The 22911-nt window shown below is 36.9% G+C and overlaps 1 protein-coding gene across 1 annotated transcript; it reads left to right on the top strand.

Moving 5' to 3' along the window:
* The first annotated feature begins 19439 nt into the window (after positions 1–19439).
* On the top strand, positions 19440–21858 carry LOC144421965 (choline/ethanolamine transporter FLVCR2-like). The gene is made up of 3 exons (XM_078111603.1): positions 19440–19678; positions 20207–20877; positions 21452–21858. The coding sequence occupies exons 1-3, from the start codon at positions 19575–19577 to the stop codon at positions 21856–21858; spliced, it is 1182 nt and encodes a 393-aa protein (XP_077967729.1). The 5' UTR covers positions 19440–19574.
* The last annotated feature ends 1053 nt before the right edge of the window (positions 21859–22911 follow it).

Raw genomic sequence — 22911 nt, forward strand, 5'->3', positions numbered from 1 at the left:
TTGTGTAATGCACGTTTGTGAGAAAGAGAGGAAAGTAATCAATTTTACTGAGGTCATTTAGTCTGAATTCATAAAGTAGACAAGAACCTGGTCAACAACGAGAGGGGAGAAATCACGTATCAAGTTGTAGGCTGACAGTTGATGTTTTAAAACAGGGATCACCAAACTACGGTTCGCAAGCCAGATCCGGCCCGTGGCGTTCTTTCATCTGGCCCGCAATTCCACGAAAAAATATCGAAATTTTAGTATGCATCATATAATTCAATCATCATTTTGCCTTGTTAGAAAGTGTAGTTTAATTACAGTAATCAAAATTTAGTCTAGAAATAGCTGTGATAAAACAGGCTAAAATTCTCTACCGGTACGCTACGATCACGCAACGTTTTCTGCGAAGGATGCACTCGCGGCACTTGCTTTCGGCGTTTCTTGTGCTAAAATGAACGTTGAACGTGCAGTTTGCGCTAATAGTACTGTAATATCTCGCGTACTGCTCCTATTTCACATTAACTTTTGTGCTGCTTACATGCGGATATTCATGACAGCAATGTTTTGCAAACAACTAACCCTAAGATAGTTGTCTAGAAATATTGTATATTTGTTTTGCCATCTTGTTCTCCATATATATTCTGCGATATAGAATTTAATATTCAAGTCTTAAAAAATGTAGAATTTATATTGTTGAATGAATTCCCCAATTTTTGTGAATTTATTGTATTGCATTGACTAAAATATTTGTCTGGCCCGTTTTCAACACATTTGAGTCATACCTGGCCCGAGGTTGAAAAAGTTTGGTGACCCATGTTTTAAATATACAGGGCATTTCAGACTGTGTGATTTACCGAGATTCAGTGTAGAACCGCAGTACTTCGGATAAAATGCATTATGTATGAGAAGTATTAGTCAGTATTTAGTGGTATTTTTATTTGTTAAAAAACACTCATTTTGTTCCAAATATGATTTTGTTTTTCATCTTAGATACTGTACTACAAAAGAAAACGTCAATGTTCCACCAATTCAACCCAACGCAGGCTATCATCGCTTCTGCTTTCAACGCTATACCTGTAAGAATGAAATGGATCAAAGAAGAAGTCTTGAAGAAAAGCGTAACGGCCTATGAGAATCCTAGTACTGTTGCAAACAGCTTAGATGGGGTATTCATATTGAAATACTTTGGCATTCTTCTGCACTTAAAACTGCCCATCAAACTGATGTTGGAGGACTCGAAGTTCATAGAGATTTATCCCAACCATGAAAATCTTCGAGGTTAACGAGGCATTAATAAATGAAGCTGAGGAATTTGTTTGTTCATTGTATGAATAGGAGACGGAGAATGTAAATGATACCAGGTCACGTGTTTTCAAACCTGACAAACATATGGATTATTCTCTTCCACCCAACAATGATTCCTTGAAGAAGCATGTTCTGAGGGCAAATTACCAGGCAGGAATTCATCTATGTTGCCGATTACCAAAGCCAATTACTCCCCCACCTATTGGTCATGGATGGGTTATTGATGATGATGTTCACTATATTATGTACACATACTGTATTTATTTAATTTTCTTGACTTTTCCGTGTAAATTTCTCAGTGAGAAATAACCGATTTATTTGTGTTTTTGTGTCATGATGTTAATTTTTGACTTCATCGCATAAAAATGAATGCGTTTGCTAGCTTTAATAAAATAAATGCAACTTCTTATGCTGTACTTTGTTGTAAACTGCTTGTCTGAGAAAGTCTGATTTTGATCAGACGAAACGTTACAGAAATGTTAGGGTGCAGCAGGACTCTCGAATTGCATAGTTCTTATGCTGTGTTGTTGTAAACTTATGGTTATTGATTCTTTGGGGAATCCCCTTATGTCAAATTTTTATATTGGGATTCAAACCGGTCTACTTGTGTTTTCGTGCTCACGATGTTAATTTGCGACTGTGTCGCATAAAAATTGATGAGTTCTATAAAACGAATGCAACTTTTTATGCTGTGTCTTTGTAAACCTATGGTTATTGGTTTTCAGCGAATCCTCACAAGCAAATAATAATATTTTTACAATGCCTTATACGAATTTATGAGAATGCACAACATTAACTGTAAAATAAATTTCCAAAGGAACTGTGTTTTGGAAATGTGTATTTATACAGAACATATATGATTATGTCTCTGATATTATCATTACGTTTTGTAATTGTCATTTTTTAAAACGTTTCGTACATGCATAATATTGAACCTAGATGGACAGGAGTATCAAAATGCCTTTTCAAAAAAATGCTTCAATATTGCTAGAGAGAGTTTATTCCAATCATCAAATCCAAATACAAAATTAATAGACAGATGTTTTGCACATTTAGAAATATAATACGAATAAGACAAAATGTGCTCATTGCCATTTTCAGTAACCGGCAACTGTCCGAGAAAATCAATGGCAATCCACTTCATGGGATCTCCAGACATAAGTTATTTCAGGTCTTCTTTACTTCTGCCATGAAGCATTTTTGTTTGACTTGCTGATTTTGCGCAATCTCAAAATGTCCTTTCTGGAACCGGGCCAATAAAATCTGCGCCTTATACTCTCGAAAGTTTGGTTAACACCCCAATGATCTACAATTCTACAGTGAGCAAAGAATGAAGCTTATGAAACAAATCCTGCTCGTATGATGGGTAAAACAAATGAGTATACGAATCCTCCCTTCTACAATCAGGAATCCAACGGCGATAAAATAAATTCAATCTCACTGCAAAGTTCAACGTTTGGTCACTGCATGTATTCTTGAATGTCAGGTTTCCAACTTGAAATTTGTTTCAATTTCAAAACAATGTAAATATCGGAATCTTCACTTTGTCAAGCTTCAATTTTCTCATCTGTGTACGTATCTAACCAATTACAATGGGAACTGTCTGAAGATATTTGACCGGCTGTTTTGAGATTGCACTCACAATAAGATTATTCAGTTACATCTCCATTGGTACCACAATCATAACAATAATCTCGTTTACATTTGCCGACTTGGCGTGACAATCTGTCAGCATTGCCATGTTTCACGCCAAGTCTGTGTTCAATCTTAAAAAGTTATATGCAACAAGTGACAATATCCACCTTGCCAATGTGGTTGGCGAAAATTTGCCGATGTAGTATTGTCCCATTGTTTCATGCATGAGTGACTTTGGTTATCTCCCCCCCCCTTTCTTTCTGTTAATTCTTAGGTCAATGACTGGGTATTTTCTGTAATACATTTTGATTATCTACGAACATCGTCTATTCTCCGAGTTCACGACGCAATATATAATGGCGACTAGGATGATTAAAGAATTCTACTACTTTTGAGAGAATTTTATACGCAAGGTAACCTGGCATCATGTGAAAAGCCACGTTGAATACTTCAGACAATTTGCTGATTGTCATTACTGACGTTATACAGAAAGCTAGCCTACACACCGTTTTGCTGTTTCTTATTGCTACTTTACATTTTGCGCTTATGGAAAAATGAGTTCACATGAATTACCACTGCCTGCTATGTTTTTGGTCAATCCTTGAAAACCACCTGTTGCATGGAAGCAATGAATTGCGTTATTCCAAAACCACATGGTTGCTATTGTCAATACTAAATTGCATGCTGGCAGAAAAATAGCTATGCTACTACACCAGCGGTTGCCAAAGTGGGGCGCTGATAGCGATAGGGGCAATTAGAGGGCGCTGACTTTTAAACCGAGCGATTGGGGGCGCCGATATCGATACGGGAACTTACAAGAGGTGTGATATTTCATGTCATTCACTCCTTTGTTTTGGTTCAAACTAGTTTGCTTGTGATTTCGGTGTTGGAAATTTCTCGCTTAACGTAGAATATGTATTATGACTTTGTTAAATCAGTATTGTTTCATAATAAAACTAGTCTAGCGCATACGGCATACGCTTCCTTCATCGTGCACTGACTGCAAGATTCGTTGTACTGTTTCGAATGACACCTTTATTTTACTATCGGTTTCTGTGGTGTTTTGAAGCGATAATGTCAGTACAACACCCTTATGTTATCATTTTTTTGAGCAACACGTGAGTGCTGGGCATTTTATTGAACTGACGTACACCAGATAGGACCATCTTCATGTTGCGACTTTATTGGTTCATTTTTATTTCTTGGGTCATCAAATAATAAGGATACATATAAGTAATACAATAATTGGCAAAGATCTAGCCTGTTGTTATATCATGTTGTGTCTGATATTGTTTAAAGTCGTATTATATTTTTGTGGCATAAGTTCAAAATATTGAATACAGTAACTTAAGCAGCATATTTAACTGATTTATATTAAAACAATATTTTGCAGCGAGGTCCCCAAAAAGCGGAACCATCTATTTCTCAATAAAGAAAATGGAGTGAATTATTTAATTTGGTCTACACTTGAACTTCTGTTTGCGTATGTTTGTACCCAAAAGTGTCGGAAAATCTAGAACGTTTTGCACAAAATTTATGTTGTTCCATGAATATGTTCCTCGTCATGCTGGAACCATTGTTGGTCACCTCTATCAATCCCTCAAGTGATGTCCAGACTTTTCTGGGCACAACCACGTAATTTTCTGTATTCAACGTTTGAACCCTTTCTTTTCCATGTTCTGACAGTAGACGGTGCGCTTCAGTGGTTGAAATTTTGCAAACTACTGAGTATAATCATACGCAAACATTCATTTATCAGAATTTCAAATAGTTAAAGTAATACACCAATCTACTCGAGAAGTTTTTCCCTCCGAAGGCCTTTCTCGCGCATTTTTTTAATGAAAATTTCCTTTACGCCCAATGAAACTGGCGCATGGGCCACACATACTATGTCGCCAGACAAAACGGAAAAAAACGCATGCTACGCTATCAGCGAAAAAAGAGCGAAAATACAACGCGTCTTAGTAACAACACTGCAGACATAAAAACGCTCATTTGCGAGCGAAGGTTTCCTCCCATGGGAACAAATGCAGAATGTTTCACAAGAACAACTTGACGATACCAAAAGGCTTGCAGGAAGTAATGCAAGGCACTGAAAGGGCTATCGTTATAGAAGGTGACTTAGCGTCGGCGTACGCCCGCCCATACGATAGTGTAGCGTACCGGGAGCCTATGAAAAAATTATTCAAGTTCAGAATATCAATCAATCAATTTTATTTGGTCACTCTGATACAAACAAGAGAGCAATGCTCAAATATATGGACACGCAGAACAATTCTTCAAAAAATCATATTCGGTGACTTACCAGTACCTGCATAAACAACGCACCACATCACAGGAATCAAACAGACAAAAACACGGTGGTCGCAAATTGGTTGACAAAGACATTATCGACGTATTGGAAATGCGCACCCCCCTATTCTCCCTCCTTTAAATGTAAAAACGCGAAACCTTTAAAGATGGTTAAAAGAAACACAACTCTACCCACCTGCCAAAGTTCATCTTTTCATCTCTTATATTTGTATGGATTTTCAAGCTTTTGACAGCTACGAGTTAGTTCAGTGTCACCGCGCTACCAGAACTTCTCTATCTTTGAAAACATTGGGCTTCTAATTGCATTTCTGACCGTCATATATTTTAAGAACACGGTTATTTCGAACAAAACTCGTCAAATTATAAACAAAGCACCACATCACAGCAAATAAACGGACGAAAACACGGTGGTCGCAAATTAGTTGACAAATAATGACATTAGGCAGTATCAGCATTTGCAAAGTTATAACTGTATGATTTAAATATTTATTCAGTTCGAAATTTTGTTAGGCAAAAATCCCGGTACCGGTATGCCAATGTCAGTTTTTGTCCGAAGTAGGCAAATCTGGTGAATGAAATTCATTTCACTACCGCTACCAGGCATTCTGACATTTAATATATTCCAGTGGACGGCACCGGGTAACAGCGTATGGTACCGGTGTTAGAACTGAGACAACACAGTTACCGGTACGGTATTAGGAATAAAATATTTTACATGTTTCCTGTTTATGATACAATAACTGAATAACCGTATTGGTCCAGTTACGGTCTACATACTTGGTCTACATACCGGTACTGGTCTACAAGACATACCACAGTCTACAAATATACTGACACCAAGCAAGCAGTCCATGATGTCGAAAAACAAATACCGGTAGCGAAGAGCGAAGCAGTATTTACCTTTGACGCCACCGGTACCCACAAAAAATTCCGAGTTTTGCGTAGAAATAATTTACAGAATCAAACCGGACAGCCAGTGTTCCCATGGATAAAATAATACAGCGAAATTTTAGACGAAATATCAGATTTCATGCGAAATTTTGAAATAAATAAAAGTAATAGCCTTCTGGCAAAAAAATCAATCTTTACTCACTGAAAATTTCAAAGCAATTGGTCCAGTATGGTGGCCCAGCGTTGTCACGCGTAAAATTGAAAATAAAAATAAAATAAAAAAACGAAAATAAAAAAATAGTTGTGAAAAAACATAAAAAAAATTGAAAAAAAAAAAATGAAAAAAAAAAAAGTAAAATTAAAAAAAAAAATTAAAAATAAAAACGAAAAAAAAAACGGGAAAAAAATTGAAAGAAAAAAAAATGGAAAAAAAAAAAAATTTAATAAAAATAAAAAAAAAGGTTGACAACGATGGTCCGCCTCGTGGCCCATCGTTGTCACGCGTTTTTATTTTTAAAAAATTTGCTTTTGCTTGGGACCAACGTTGTCAGGCATAATCCTACGCGCACAAATGTGTTCCCTGGGTTTCCAACTCACTACTGATTTTCTTGAGCAATATTCAATATGAAAATGTTCTATAAATTCTCAATGCTACAAGTTCAACAAGAAGTAATATATTTATAATAATGATAAGAGAATATAGAATTGAATACGAAAATTCGGAAAATTTGTTTTTACGTGTAGAAGGTAATTTAATTGGAGAATGCTGCTTAACTACTCAGTTGTCTGGACACTCGCGATGCCGGTACCGTACCGTCTTACCAAATACCGATAGTCGGTTATAGTCGCTTTGCGTCTGACCGTCCCGGTAGCCATGCAATCACTCATGAAAGAATGGGAGATACGGATAGTCTCGTAGAATATAGACTACTGAAACACTCTCTGCGCCTGCCTCATACCGTACAGCCGTAACGTACCGATCCAGACAAATGATAAATCGCCCGTGCTCAACCATTTATTTCAATCCATACCTCGATCCTAGTAGAATATAGTGAGTCGAGGTATGGATTGAAATAAATGGTTGAGCACGGGCGATTCATCATTTGTCTGGATCGGTACGTTACGGCTGTACGTTATGGGGCAGGCGCAGAGAGTGTTTCAGTAGTCTATATTCTACAAGACTATCCGTATCTCCCATTCTTTCATGAGTGATTGCATGGGTACCGGTACGGTCAGACGGTACCGTACCGGCATCGCACGAGTGTCCAGACAACTGAGCAGTTAAGCAGCATTTTCCAATTCAATTACCTTTTACACGTAAAAACAAATTTTCGTATTCAATTCTATATTCTCCTATTATTATTATAAATATATTGCTTGTGGTTGAACTTAGCATGGAGAATTTATAGAACATTTTCGTTTTGAATTTATTGCATATTGCTCATGGAAATCAGTAGTGAGTTAGAAACCCAGGAAACACATTTGTGCGTGTAGGATTAAGCCTGACAACGTTGGTCCCAAGCAGCATCAAAATTTCTAAAAATAAAAACGCGTGACAACGATGGGCCACGAGGCGGACCATCGTTGTCAACCTTTTTATTTTCTTTTTATCCAATTTTTCTTTTTAATTTTTTTTTTTTTTTTTCGTTTTTTTCTGTTTTTATTTTTAATTTTTTTTTTTTCTTCCAATTTTTTTTTCTTTTCTTTTTTTTCAATTATTTTTATGTTTTTTCACAACAATTTTTTTATTTTCGCTTTTTCATTTTATTTTTTCATTTTTTTTAAAATTTTACGCGTAACAACGATTGGCCACCATAGTCCAGTATTCGAAGAGAAAAGCGATTTTTTATTGATAATGACGACAAAATTGAAACGATCGTTATGGCCACTAAACGTGTCCAACAAGAAACAAAACAACAACAAAGGGCAAACAAAATACAGAGGACCTGGAGGACGGGCATAACTTAATAATAAAGTTAAATACGTACAAGTACGTGCCCGTCCCCTTAAAAACAGTCAAAACACAATAAAACAAAAACACGCTGTGACATCGGGCAATATCTTATAAATTCAAATTAAAATGTGAGACGTGTATGTGCTTTTCCTACAGATATATGGATTAAAGAACACTCTCTGCCGAAAAATGGTGATGCTGTAGGCCTAGTTCAATTACGTTGCAAAAGTAACACAGTGACATATTATTTTTACTAAAAAACAAGCTTGGTAAATGGATTGAATGTTCCATAGCAGTCTATGTACAAATCATGGATTGGGGTGTTGGGTTCTTTTGTCGTTTTCGGTTAGTTCAGTTTAAAATCATTGTATCCGTTCCCATGTCTCCAACATTAATATCGAATTTCCACGAACGACCACCATTCAGCTATTCAAACAGGTGGGATGGGTTTTGCTCATGTTGATATTTCGCGATACAGATTACAGATACCGAAACATACAACGCGTAGCATTCACTAGTCTTCTCCATCTCCCAATATGATCTGACGTCAAGTTTCCTCTCAATATTCACTTCAATTTATACTATTTTATTTATTAACAATCTCAACACGACCAAATACTCCAAACAAAACGACAAGCATACAATGAAGCGACAAGTACCAGGCAGCACAATGCAAGAAAACAGAATATACACAATAAAAACACTTTGAACAGTACTGATGATAGCTAATTCCCTGACAACAACCAAAAATACAATGCTAAAATAACTGCAATGGCACTGTACTGAAACAATAATATCAGCCTACTGTCTAGCATAAAAACATCCAACAAATCCCCATCCCGCAGTCACAAAACCACAGACAAACATCCCTGAAAACCCACCGGAGGTCATAGGCACTCCCACAGATACTCATGACCAGAATCCAACCGAAAACAACCACACTCAGACAACTGCACCCGCCAACCACAGCACACACCAACAGACACACCCCGGAGAACATGTCGACAGTGTCACAACGCCCCCAGGGTCTTCAACGCCAAAGTACCAAATAAGAAAACAATATCACTTGACATCATTTAACAGATAAAACAAGGGTCGTCACAATAGGAACTGCGCCAGCGTATAATGAATACTTTGGTAACGAAAGACTATATTATGTGACGCGAGAAAAATAAAAATTAGAATCCATACTACAAACTGGGTTGGAATCCCTGAAACGAAAGTACATACATTTTACTAGGACAAGAAAGCAAAAGTTCGAAAAAAAATGAGCGAAATCTCAATTATTCCGAACGCGCCAAGGGACGTGGGTTTATCCGTTTTGCAAGCAACAAACCCAAACCTGGTATTATGTGAGGGGACGATACCAAAGGAACGGATCAAAATCATGGAGATTAACAAGTATACGAGCTAGACATCTGCCTGAGCCGACTCATTTCACGAATACAAACATTTTCTTGTTGTGTTTTATGAACTATCAATAAGTGGCACGGAATGCAGCGGCGGGTTGTTAACGTCGCCTAAATCCCGAGCACTGACAGGGGACAGCATATCCTCCCTGTGATCCAAGCATGACCCAATTGACTCTGAATCGGGGGTGACGAATCCATTTGCTATCGCGGGTCATCAGTCACCGCTGAGTGAGCGGGCCTCACAACTTTTTAATCATAATATGATACCTATCAATTTTCATCAACAAAAACAAACAATTGCATCCATTCAAGTGAAGATATTTTATGATATACTGTAGCATAAAATAAAATTTGCTTAGTTTTTTAGATTTTGGAAACTATTTTGCTTTATTGAGCGCTTTATATTAGGACAAACTGACGATTTGGAAAATCTCAACTGCATACCAAGACTTTCGTCTGTCAGTCTTGACCTGTACTGATTGAGTTCGGTTCCGGGTAGCGTAATCACACTCAGCTGCGGAAGTGCAGTTTTAACTGAAGCTGCCGCAAAACCCTGGCGGGGTTTCCAACCATGGCCGATATGGTCAAACCATAGCCGCTGTCTATTTAGCTGCCAAAAACAAATGGTTGGTACTGTTAAACTGACTAATATCATATAATACAACCTTATATTACACGATCAGAATAGATATATATTAGCTTGCACAGCACCCATGCTACAATCATCAGAGGACAGGATAGGCAGATACAAAATCAATGAAGCGTAAAACAATAACAGTGAAAGAAGTTAACAGGCAGTGTTGCAAGAAATAGACAAAACGAAATACCGGTAGTACAAATAATACAATATCAACATATTCACTCTGTTTTAAGTTTGACAGAGGTAAAGTAGTCCATTACAAATTATAGAAACTAATCGTTCTGAAGAAAACCCCATGCTTTGTGAGCACATCAACTAACTGGTATTTTGACTGCAACCATTCTACGCCACAAATTTCTTTCTTTAGGATCATTTCTTTGAGAATTCCAAATTCAATTCGTCATCTTTTGTTGGAAACATTTTTTTGGAGTATAATGCATCTTGAAGGGAGCAATGATCTGTCATTACATAAATTGGTATATAGAATGAGTTTGCAAAATAAATTTCTGACAACATGCTCTTAACAAATACAGCATTATCCACAGCGCCAGATAGTGAAAGTGTTTCAGCTGCTAAAGTGCTTTTGAGCACTCTACGAATCCGTTTCGATTGCCATGTTAGCAATGAGCATTTGTCATCATCTCCAACTAGAAATACTAGGTGACCACCTTGACTACCTACATCAATTAAAAATTCCCATATGCAGCATCTGCAAATACCACAATCCTGAGTGATTGGTCTTTTCCCAGATATTGATACTTCAGCTTCGTTTCTCGAGCTTTCAGTTTTCTAATTATTATTTTTATTTTATTAGCATGATGAACATCTTTCTGTTTGCCTTCTTTTGGATTTGTAGCAAGTTTGCAGACATCATAACTTACATCTGGCCGGGTTTGATTCAATGTCCAAAGCAATTGACCAACTATGGCTCTCAATGCATCCCTGTCTTTTTCATTCAACTTGATGTAAAATTGTTAAGACTCTCAATATATGTTTCTTGATCCACTGTTATTGCTGTTCTATTTTGTTGAATATTAAGACCAAGATATTTAAAACCTCGTTTTTTCACGACTAATCTGAAAAGTGGAACGTAAGCTTGATATAAATGTATTTTCAAAATTCTCTGTTCCAGCCCAAATAATATCATCAACAAGGATTCCCAGAATTCCATGCAGGTTGTTATCACTGTTTAGGTAAAATATAGCAGAATCTCCGCATGACATTTTTTCCCCATTATTGAATATAGAATCTTTGAGCTTTCTATACCATTTCAAAGATGCATCAGCCAGTCCATAAACACACTTATTTAGTTTCCAGAGTTTGTTGGAGCCAACTTCTTTAGGGGGAGCCAGGAATATTTCACGATCCAAATTTTCGCTTTGCAGAAAGATAGTCTTTATGTCAATGGTATTTGATTTTCATTTTTTTCTGGGCGACAATTGCCAACAGCAAGCGGAGGGAATCTTCAGAACATGTTGGCGCATCCTTTAAGACACTGTCATTGTTTTCCTCAAAGCCTCTTGGCACAAGTCGTGCTTTAGGTACAACGCCATCTTCTGTAGATTTTAGAGAACAGACCTATCGTACTGAAATAGTTATTTGTCCAGTGTTATCAACCTCTTCATAAACGTTATTTTCTTCCCAACTTTTAAACTCTGATAATTTTGCATCGTCAAAATTGACATATTTTGTAACCAGAACATTTTCTGTAGGTGCTTGGAGTTCTTTTTGTAGGTTTTCGACGTGCTCAAAATCAACATATCCAGTATTTCCCTTCATGCTTTCCGGTGATCGATATTTCACATTGAAAGAATTTTTATACTTTCCAGTTGCTTTTCCAGCTCGGTTTATAATTTCCAGTTCATAATCCATTCCATCATTCGAATACGTGAAAATTTTGCCTCTTGCTAAGTTACATGAAATATCACTGTCATTTTCCGTGTTTGAAACATTCGTATTTGAATCATCTCCACTGACGTCACTAACATCTGCTTGAGCAGTTTGTGATATTGGAGCCTCATTTTTGTCATTGGAATTATCGGGAAAAATAGTTATCTCGGTAGGTTCCGCCGCATGTTGGACTCTGTAATTATGTACTTTCACACATTGGCCTCCATGCCGAATAAAAATTACAGGCCCATCTTGACCAATTATACGTCCAGGTCCTTTCCATTTCTGTTGATCATCTCTTATAATACACATTCTCCCTTTGTGAAAGCACCAACTGCCTCTCTTGTTTGTTTTCGTAGTGCCCTTCGAATCTTTTCAGACGACTCAGACTCAATGTTTTCCGAGCAATATGAAGAGCCAATATGTTTTTTTGCCACATAAATGCGTGTACTTGTTCCTTCTAGTGCTGGAAGATTTTCATGAATAACAGATGGCAGTTTGATGTTTCTACTGACAACAAGTTGATTGGGGCTAAATCCTTTAGTACTGATAAGACTATTTTTAGCACTAAGTGCCCAAGCCAGAGTTATTTCCCAATCACAAATATTTTCACCTCTCACCTTGAGAAGAATTTCAGAAATAATTCTGTTGTGACGCTCGCATAGTCCATTGCTCCATGGAGAATATGCCCTAGTGGAAATTTTGATAAAATTCTCACACATATCATGAAATTCAGCAGAATCAAATTCTCCACCATGACCTGAAAGTACTGTTTGGTCCTACGAATATGCTAACCAGTGTTGCATGAATTTTTCAACAATTGTGGAAGTCTTTTTATTATGTATGACAGGGTTGTCCAACTTTATTGGCGGAAGGGCCACCTTTAGTTTATGAATGATTGCGCGGGCCACTTGTCATGGAAGGTATGTTCTAGTTTTCACTACACCGACTTAGGTTAATGAAAAAACAAACAAAAGCCTGACACCAAAATTATGAGAACAATGAAAATACGAAGATACAGTAAAGTCAAAAGTTTTTACCACACGTAGAAATTCTAATGTGAAGTATGCACTGATTTTATACAAAGTTGTCAAGATTAGGTGCGATGGACAATGTATAAATGCGAAACGAATTTTTCATATGAATTTTAGAAATTAGTGATCTCACGAGGGAATTGACATGGTTCATCCGTGAACAAACTTGCTCGTATAAGTAAGTGCTGTCAAATATTGAGGTCATGAAAGCTGCCTCTTCTAGCTTTACAGAAAAAAGGCAGTAAAACATATTGAAATACATTGCAGACGATAAAAATGAATTTAAATATCTCTCTCAGGCAATAACGCCCACAAAGAGACTCTAAAAAGATTCCGATAGCTCGGTGGTGCTTATCGCGCGTTTGAACGACGAGGAATGATAATTTTTTTAAATAAAAAGGTTTCAATAGTGGTTCAGATTTGTGAAAGACATCGGGCTTCGAATAATACTGCGCGGGCCACTCGAAAACCTTCGGCGGGCCACAATTGTGCTGATGTAACGTGTGAATTCGTTTACAATATGGAGGTACCACACATTCTGTTCTAACTGATGGAGATCCAGTGCTACAGTCTGATTAAAATCCGTGGCCCAAGATAAGCCAACCACAGGACGTGGTCAAGGCCTTTTATATTTGGTGCATATTTCACATACATCAACTGTTTCATCTATAAGCTGTATTAATTGTCAATCTTTTTATATTTTCTTTTGATGCATGCCCAAATTGTTTGTGATTTTTCAATATATCATTTTTGCAGTAACTTTTTGACCCGTTTTCTGATAATTTCAGTCTTGTGACCTTTTGAACGCCTTTTCCTAGGCAGTATTTTGACTGCGTAGTGGCCATTATTGGATAAATGGAGTGCAATTTCCTGCCCCAACATCATAGCCGTATCATTCTTCATATTCAGGTGAGTTTCTGCTCTCTTCAGAGATCTTTTACTCATCAGCAATTGAAGATGGGTGTCTATGATTTCCACTTCCAGAATTTTATGACCAATTTGAATGGGAATTACTATTCTTTTAATTGCATTAACAGTGCGGCCATCTCCAAATTTAAAGATTCGACTACTGGGAAATATCTTGATGTTTTCGCGCATCTCATGCTCCAAAAGTTCAATGTATTTCTCAAACCAGGTTTTTCTTGCCAATGTATGCCAATGTATTTTTTGTTTTTGTGCATGCGGTATCAACTATATTCAGCATTTTCTAAAATGAAGATTTCTTGACAGTCCTCATCAGTCATTAATGCCATTTTCACATTCCTCATCATCTGAGTCATCAGCACAGAAAACTTCGCGTTTTGTTTTTGATGAAGACATCTGCGAGCCTAGTGCAATTTTTAGTCGCAGATGGAACATCTAGATATATTGCCATTTCTATCAATTGGATTTAAGTATTGATCAAAATCCTTTTTACTTCTCACATAATAATCAGATTTCCTGGTAAACTTGTTACCGGTATTCCCAGTATATCTTTTTCTTGAAGTTACCGGTACCGGTAGTTCAGTTGAAGCTGCACCTTGCGACACAAGTGCATCATTTGTTTGTGATGAGGACAACAAACTTCCTCCGTTGCTACCGGTACGATTATGTTTTGAAAAAATACTTTCCAATCCCCATTTCATTGACTCATATTTTAAATCACTGCCAACTGTCAATACAAGCTGCTTTTGTTCTTCGGTTAGTAGTGCACCGTCCATAATTCGGAATGCCAAAACTGCATCTGGCAATTTCATGTCAAACTTCACCAAATTAGAATTTAAATGCTCAAATTCTAATTTATAATCAGCCATTGCTAGACCGGCTGGCCTAGTGTAGGAATTGAATGCAGAATATGCATTACAGGTTAAATCAGTCTTCTCTGATTTAAAATCACCATCCAATTTTTCAATAAGTAGGCTTAGACCATCATCCACATTTAGTTCATCCGCTGTTAGATCAGAAACAGCCTTTTCAGCTTTAGAATTGCCATCTAAAGACAGAAGTCACACCGAAATTCCTTGTTTTTTCACCGGTATCTCAGTCACTGCTTTCCACATGTCCAGTTTATTGTCCAGTTTGGTGGTTGAAGTTGTTTCGCAGTCATTTTCCTCTGCTACCAATGTTAAACTGACTAATATCATATATTACACGATCAGAATAGATATATATTAGCTTGCACAGCACCCATGCTGCAATCATCAGAAGCCAGGACAAGCAGATACAAAATGAATGGTGCAACAACAACAATGAAAGAAGTTAACAGGCAGTGTTGCCAGAAATAGACAAAACGAAATAGTACAAATAATACAATATCAACAGGTACAAGACAGCAAATTGAAAACAAATGCCGGGTAAAAGTGTGCTGTCACAAACCAAGGCATGTAGACTGTAATTACAGGACTGCTCCTGATGGTGAGACACTTGGGGTAAGTTAGAACTGCGTCTCCGGCCGCGAGCTCCGCGATGCTCGACTGTTGGAGATCCGAATTTCCGTTCGAAAACCGCGGCATTTTTGACTCGAATGTTTTGGTCGCCTACCGAGTTATCACTGTACAATCAATAGACCTTAGTCCTAAAACCCATGCCAAAAATAAAATTGGCATAAACACAACAATTTTAACATTAGCTTTTATGGGGAATGTGATCACCAGAGCAGAAATTTGCAATTTTTGTGATTTTCTAGTTATCTTGCGCCGTAAACGTGGACAGTTTTATGTATAGAGTGATTTTTGGATGTTTTACGATATTTTTAAGACGATAAACATGGTCAAGTGTTTCGATAATAACACATTAAAATTTTAATGGGCGTGGTGTTTCCGCTGGCGCCTCTCCTCCTAAATGGTTGCTAGCTGTACAGGTATAAAAGTCGATTTAAAACGCGTCCAGTACCCAAGGCTACTTTCAGTCATTAGCGCCGCGAACGATTTTCAAAAATCTTGACCATGCTTATCAATATAAAAATATTAAAAAAGGTATAAAAAGTATCCCATATTTAAAACTGCACAAGTATACAATGAAAGATAATTGGAAAATTACAAAAAAAGCAAATTTCTGCTCTGGTGATCACATTTCCCATGAGAGCTGATGTTAAAGCGTTTTGTTCATGCCACTTTTATTTTTTGCGCGTAGGATGGGTTTTGGATGACTAAGGTATATTACTGACTCTACGACAGGAGTCGGCAACCTTTTGAGCTCGGCGTGCCAGTTTATGAATATTGAGCACCTTCGCGTGCCAAACATTTTTATGTGTATGGTTTGCATACCCAACTACCTGATTTGAATAGTAAGCCGATAAGAAACAAATTCATTTTCTTGGATAACGTGCATGGAAACTAGCTTACGAGAGATTTTGGTATACGGCATTTCTACATCCGACCTGTCTTTGGACGACTTAAGTAATAGGTATTAATTAGGGCCACTCGCGATTAGTTTTGTAGCCAGAAACAATGAAATCGTTATAAATACTATAAAGAAGATAAAATTTATTTTGGTACTCCCGTAGTATGTGCACCATGATGGCGAACACCGGAACGTAGTATGTGTACCAGGTTAGGGTTAGGCCATATTTTCAGGTACAAATACTACAGGAGTCATTTGGCTAGTCCCCAAACTCGTAATAGAAGTGAAATAAGAAAAATTGGAATAAAATTATGCCCTAACCCAAACCTTATACACATTCTACGTTCCGGTGTCCGCCATCTTGGTGCACATACTACGGAGCGCCTTTATTTCATCGTTTTTGTCAGGGTTACATGTAGCTCACGGTGGAATGATGAAAATCAGCCAGGCGCGCAGTCAGGATTTTCGAAAAGGGGTGTTTCAAAACCGAAAATTTCTATTCCGTTATGAAACAGTCGCCGCGATTACGCGCTCGTTAAAAAAGCCGAGTTTTTCAGCGTATACCAAGTTTTCTCTCCAGTAAAATATTCATTTCATGACAACTACGAGAATCTAAAACTTTTTTCTATATTGATATAATTTTGTGTCCAACGTAACTCGCGGTTACGTCTTCTTGCGTCAAAATATAAACATTATTAGTCTGAAATACCACTCATTCTTTTGATGTAAAAATATGAGATAAACATGCCTAATGGCTAATTGTATTTAGTTTCGATTGATTGTATAATAACTCTCAGCGAATTTCAATTCTGGGCAAAAATAAAATAATTATTATCGTTGTCGTGAAATAATTGTTGTGATTCAGGGAGAATAAACACCAACTAAAAGTGTTTATGACCTAAATAACACGTCACGCTGATAAAAACAATCAGGAATTTTAGCAAAAAGCAATCGCACGCGGTGTTTGCGACTTTTTCAGTTTTCCAAAAATTTGAAAAGGAGGGGGATGATTGACTGCACACGCTCATCTACACCGATATGGAGTACAGATTTCGGCCTCTCGTCGATTGTAGTTAAATATTGCATGTTTTTTCAATGAATTTGTCAATTTGTTATTTTTTGTTCAATTGTAGAATGTTTGTCGCACTACAAAAATTAATATTTGAATATGGCTCAAATCGATTGGCGTGCCATGAGATTTCCTCTCGCGTGCCACAATTGGCACGCGTGCCAGGGGTTGCCGAACCCTGCTCTACGACTTTCAGTGCTGCGTCATCAAAGACCTGTTTCTGAACTGTGATCGCCTTTTGTTGATGCAGGTTTTAAAAATTCAAAAGTATAAAACTAAGTCGATTTCGTGTAAATGGTAATCGTCAAAAATTCTGGAATATTATATAGAATTAAATTCATCAAAACATAATTCCATGATAACCCATCTTGAAGCATGACTACGCGACTGCAGGTCAGCAGGGAGGACGAAAATCCCTATTCGAAACTGAGGTGTTATAAAAGATTGTCTCAACAATTTTTATAATTAATCCAAATTCTAAAATGTTAATTTTTTCGGACAACGATTTGTAAACCAGGTTCTGGCTTACAGGTTAACAAGAAATATTCGAACTTGTGGTTGGTTTGTTGCTGAGGAAAAGGTTATTCAAACGGTGAACAACGTACAGCTTACCGTATATACTAAATACCCAATGCGTGAAAATGTCCTAATCAGGTGTGGAACTGGGTTAATTTATATTAAAACTGGCTACTCATGTTGAACAGGCTTGGTTATTTGAGTCGAACGAGTTTTTGCGTTTAATTTAAGTTAATTTAAGAAAGTCATACTTATAGGGTTTGACTTGGTTATTATATTATTAATATGAAAAACATAACTATATTGTGCTAAATTTTAGTTAAGATTTCAAATAGCCGAATTATCACTAAAGGCTTACGATCGAATCGAGCAAGCATATATTTTTTCTAAAAATAATTCCAGCTTAATATCCTCAAACATTTAAAGACAATACATGATAATATAGTTCAAAGATTGTTGAAGCATGCCACAAAGGCTTATTCAACTTACAAAATGATATTGTACCTTAAAATTAAAACATTAACCTCGTGTCTGAGTGATAGAGATCACTTACGACTTTATGTTCCAGACGGATCCAGATACTTCAATGCGTAGCCGAACATAAACAGTTCCGCACGTTCTCATAGTCTGGAAAATAAATTTAATATGTTGTGTCAAGATCTTTTTGCACTTCCTGTATCTTCCTGCAATGACTTTTGATTGTTTTGTAATAGTCTTCCGTGTTATTCTTACAGACAGTGAATGCGTGTGAAATTGTAATATTCGACTTTATAAGATTATATGAATGTGCACAAGCTGGGACTGCAGTTGTAAGTGTGCGGAATTACATAGTCTTAGGAAATCTTAAATTATTTATTCGATATCCCGATGTGAGCTCAGAAGTAGAATAACCCAATAACGGAATGCTTCAGATATTTTTTATTTGTATATATAGGTATTTTCTTTTTTGACTTACTAAGGATATTAAGTTGAAGTGAAAGCCAAGACCTGGTTTATGAACTGTTTGCAAAACAATACGTATGTTACAAATAACATGTTTTATACAAATTGTGTAATTTCATGAACAAGACAGCAATGCTATGGAGACAAAGCTCAAATGAAAGTGCTTTTGTGTTATAGAAAAGTGCTTCCATCAATTACAATAAATAATTTGGGGCAAGAAATATCGGGTTTTACAGCAATTAAGGAAGATGAAAAATAAAAATAGTTGCGTCGTTGTGACTTTACCCGGTTAGAAGTAGGCTACTATAATTTGACATTGTTTGATTCAATAGTGTCGGAGAAAATATTTTTTCCTTGAACCGCAATACCAACCATAACAATTTAGCAAATCTATTCATATATATGTATACTTTGTGTCCTATAATATCAATTTTGATTCTCAGACTTAAATATTGAAAACGTTGATATTATATTGAAATACGAACTATACAGGATTAGGTGGTGCTTTGTTGTTGTTGTTTTCCTTGCCATCTTCACAAGCGAATTTTCATCATGTGCTTACGGAATCGTCAACAACATAGTTGCCAGATACTTCAATATTTCACCATCTTCGGTTGACTTGCTACCGAGTGCCACGTTTTGGGTTGGATCCCTCGTTCTGGTTGTCATGTCATTATTTCACAATCATATCAGAGTTCGAGCACAGTGTATCATTTTAACAAGTGGTGGACTTTTGGGCGCAATAACGGTGGCAATAGGACTTCTACATAAGTATTAAAGCTAATATGAGATTCATATAAAACCTATGTAAAAGATAAATTGTATGATCTCGAACATCACACACCACACCACTATATTTTGTTGAATATTTATTTCCAATTATTGATCATCTGTGATTGATATTTTAAATTTGAATCATAGCATATATATTGGGACAGTTAAATATATGGTGACCGTACATTTGAACCCATGTACATTTGAACCCATGCGTATATCCACGGGTTCAATCTATATGCGGGTGCTAAAACCCATGGGTTAGGGTTAGTATATATGGGTTTAACTATCCGTGAAACAACAAATATTTCATAGGTGCAATAGCATACAGGTGCAATTGTCATGGGTTCAAATGTACGTGGGTTCAAATGTAATGGAACCTAAATATATAATTTGTTTTCGGTATATTTTTACCAGAATAAACACAAAAAGTGTTGTACAATATCAATAAAGTCCCGCTTTTCAGACATTTGAAAAAAATACATATATATTCTCGAATTCCTAAATATGTCAAACCTTTTTTAGCGACTTCTACTATTTCGTTCTGATGGGACAAATTTTCATCGGAATTTCGGCAGGAATATCATACGTCATTCCGGCAATTTTGGCAGCAAACTGGTTTTCTGAAAAAGAAGTCGGGACGTCAATTGCGATCGAATTCAGTGCAATTCATGCTGGTCAAATGTTATCATCTCTGCTATATCCTTTGCTATTGAATGACGTACTGGACAGTTCGAAAGGAAGGTTTGATTCTGACAAAGTTCGAAATGTTTTTGCAATGAGTTTTGGAATTATTTCATCGTTTTTGATAATTTGCGTCATATTTGTCTACTCATATGCCAAAAATCACCCACCAAGTCCGCCAAGTGCATCTCAAGAAAAAATTTTGAACGAATTAAATCAAAAAAGGACTGTATTGAGTATGGAAAACATTCTCGAGAGCCTGAAGAAAACTGCATCACATTACAGAAATATTAACTTTGTTTTGATAACAATTATAGTGTCTCTTGACACATCTTATTTTGCAATGACAAAAGTTCTCGTCACATCGTTACTGATGAAAACGTTTCCAGATGTTCCAGAGACACTCCCAGGAACCATTAGAATTGTAGGCAACATGCTTGCTGTTTTCTTCTCCGTAGCAGCTGGGCCGCTAATGGATAGATTTGGACGTTACAAGTTATTTAGTGCTTTGCGTAAGTATACATTGAAGAACAATTGTTATTGGTTTTCTGGTTTAAACAGGATGCAATAAATTTGTCCATTGGTCTCAATGGCAGCATATATAGTTGATGTATATATATATAAATGCATCATGACGTATAAATTGTGACAATATACATATAGAATTAAGTGATTTCGTACTGGTAGTGGTGGTAAAGTCATAGAGCACTGCTGGAACGTTCGTCCTTTAGTTTTTATTACAGCACTCTATGGGGTGCACGATTACTTTTCTGAGTGGGCCAGTCGCAGATAATAGACTAGGCTAACGTTTTATGTAATAATAAGAAGCACAATGTAACAATCGGGGGCATCATGACGTTATTTTCAACGTAGATTTATATCCATAATTACTATAGTCGTAATTTCAGCAGACACAAGTGGGCCGGATGAAACACTTTGGTGGGCCGGTTTCGGCCCGCGGGCCTTTATTTGCCCACCTGTACTATATGTGAATGAGGGAGGCAATGCCAAAATATTATCCCAAACGCGGTTCAATTGAAACTAATAAGTTTTCTAAACTTTGAAGCTAGTTCTTTTTATTTTCAGCTATTGCTGGACTTATACCAAGCTGCATTTCTATATTACTTGCACATCATTACAAGTGCCTGAAAGCGCTCACATTTTTGTATCCGTTAACGATGGGACTGCGTGGATTTTCGGAAGTAACTCTTGTGGAATATTTAACAGAGGTTACCTATCCTGCAGAAAAAGTCACATTGATGTGTGCTCATTACATACCTATGCTCGTGTTCCAGAGTATTTTCATTATGGTGGAAAGAGTTTTGATGGAGAGTATTAATGAGACTATTGCAATAATGGTACCTCTAACTGCTTCTGTGGTTTCCCTCCCTATGCTTATGGCAGTAACCTCAGTATACCACCGGTCGAACGTGAACAGTTATGAAAAGACTCCTCTCCAAACCAAGCAGACAAATAAGAGATGTATTAAATAATGATGAATATACATAGAGTAAGTCACTAATATAGTGGGCTGCCCGGCTAATTATGATTTTGTTTCATGCTTATTTAGCTTTGCTAAGAGTTTAATACTTCCTGCATTGAACTCGTGATTATTAAACTATAGTTTGTGAATCTGTCTTGCATTTTGATTGTTTTTGTGAAATATTCTCTGTGATTTTACTGTATTTCATTGTATCTTACTAGTTATGTAGGAGTCTAATTTGATGAAAATGTTTATATTGTTTATATTGTGTTTGTTTATATCTTCATCTGTTTCCGTAATCCATTTGGCTGCATCTGACATCTCGACTGTATATTTTGTGGTGGGCGAGTGCTTGATAATTTCACGACACATTACAATACTCCTGTGTTTGAAGTTGTGTATTGTGGGCTTGTGGATTCCAGCTTGCTTATCTCGATTGAATAGACGGGTATGCTCGATAGCAGTCCTAAGTTAACACCCCCAATTGCAGGATACAGAATGTAATTATTTTACAGTCTACCAGCATTTATAATTTTCATCCATAACAGGATACAAAATGTTTTTTTTTTAAACCTACGGGCTTTCACAATTCTCTATCTATAACAGAATGCCGATGAATGAAGTAAAACGGTTTCATTATCTTTGAACCCACGTACATTTGCACCCAGGACAATTGCGCCTGCATACTTTTGCACTCACGGACATTTGAACCCATAAACAATTGCACCCATACCTTGCTCCCCCAGATTTTTGCACCCACATACAGATTGCGCCTATGTACATTTGCACCCACGGACATTTGCCCCCACGGACATTTGGACCCATGTACATTTGCACCCGAGGACATTTGCACCCATGAACATTTGCACTCACAGATATTCGGATCTATGGACACTTTCACCGATCGAATTTTTCACCCCTAAACACATACATGGAGAACACATACATGGAGAACCCATTATGAAGTGAAAGAGGTTCTATTGCCATTTGCTCCGAAATAGCGACATCCTAATGTCATGCATAGTAATGAAGACGAACTCACTGCAAACCCGAAGTGATTAAT

This window comes from Styela clava, chromosome 4 (genome assembly GCF_964204865.1).
Source record: "Styela clava chromosome 4, kaStyClav1.hap1.2, whole genome shotgun sequence".
Classification (NCBI taxonomy): domain Eukaryota; kingdom Metazoa; phylum Chordata; class Ascidiacea; order Stolidobranchia; family Styelidae; genus Styela; species Styela clava.

Excerpts from the sequence above, each read along its gene's own strand:
- LOC144421965 (XM_078111603.1), top strand. The coding sequence starts at position 19,575 with ATGTCATTATTTCACAATCATATCAGAGTTCGAGCACAGTGTATCATT. Across the intron at positions 19,679-20,206 it reads GCAATAGGACTTCTACATAA|CGACTTCTACTATTTCGTTC; the intron begins GTATTAAAGCTA and ends AACCTTTTTTAG. Across the intron at positions 20,878-21,451 it reads CAAGTTATTTAGTGCTTTGC|CTATTGCTGGACTTATACCA; the intron begins GTAAGTATACAT and ends TTTTATTTTCAG.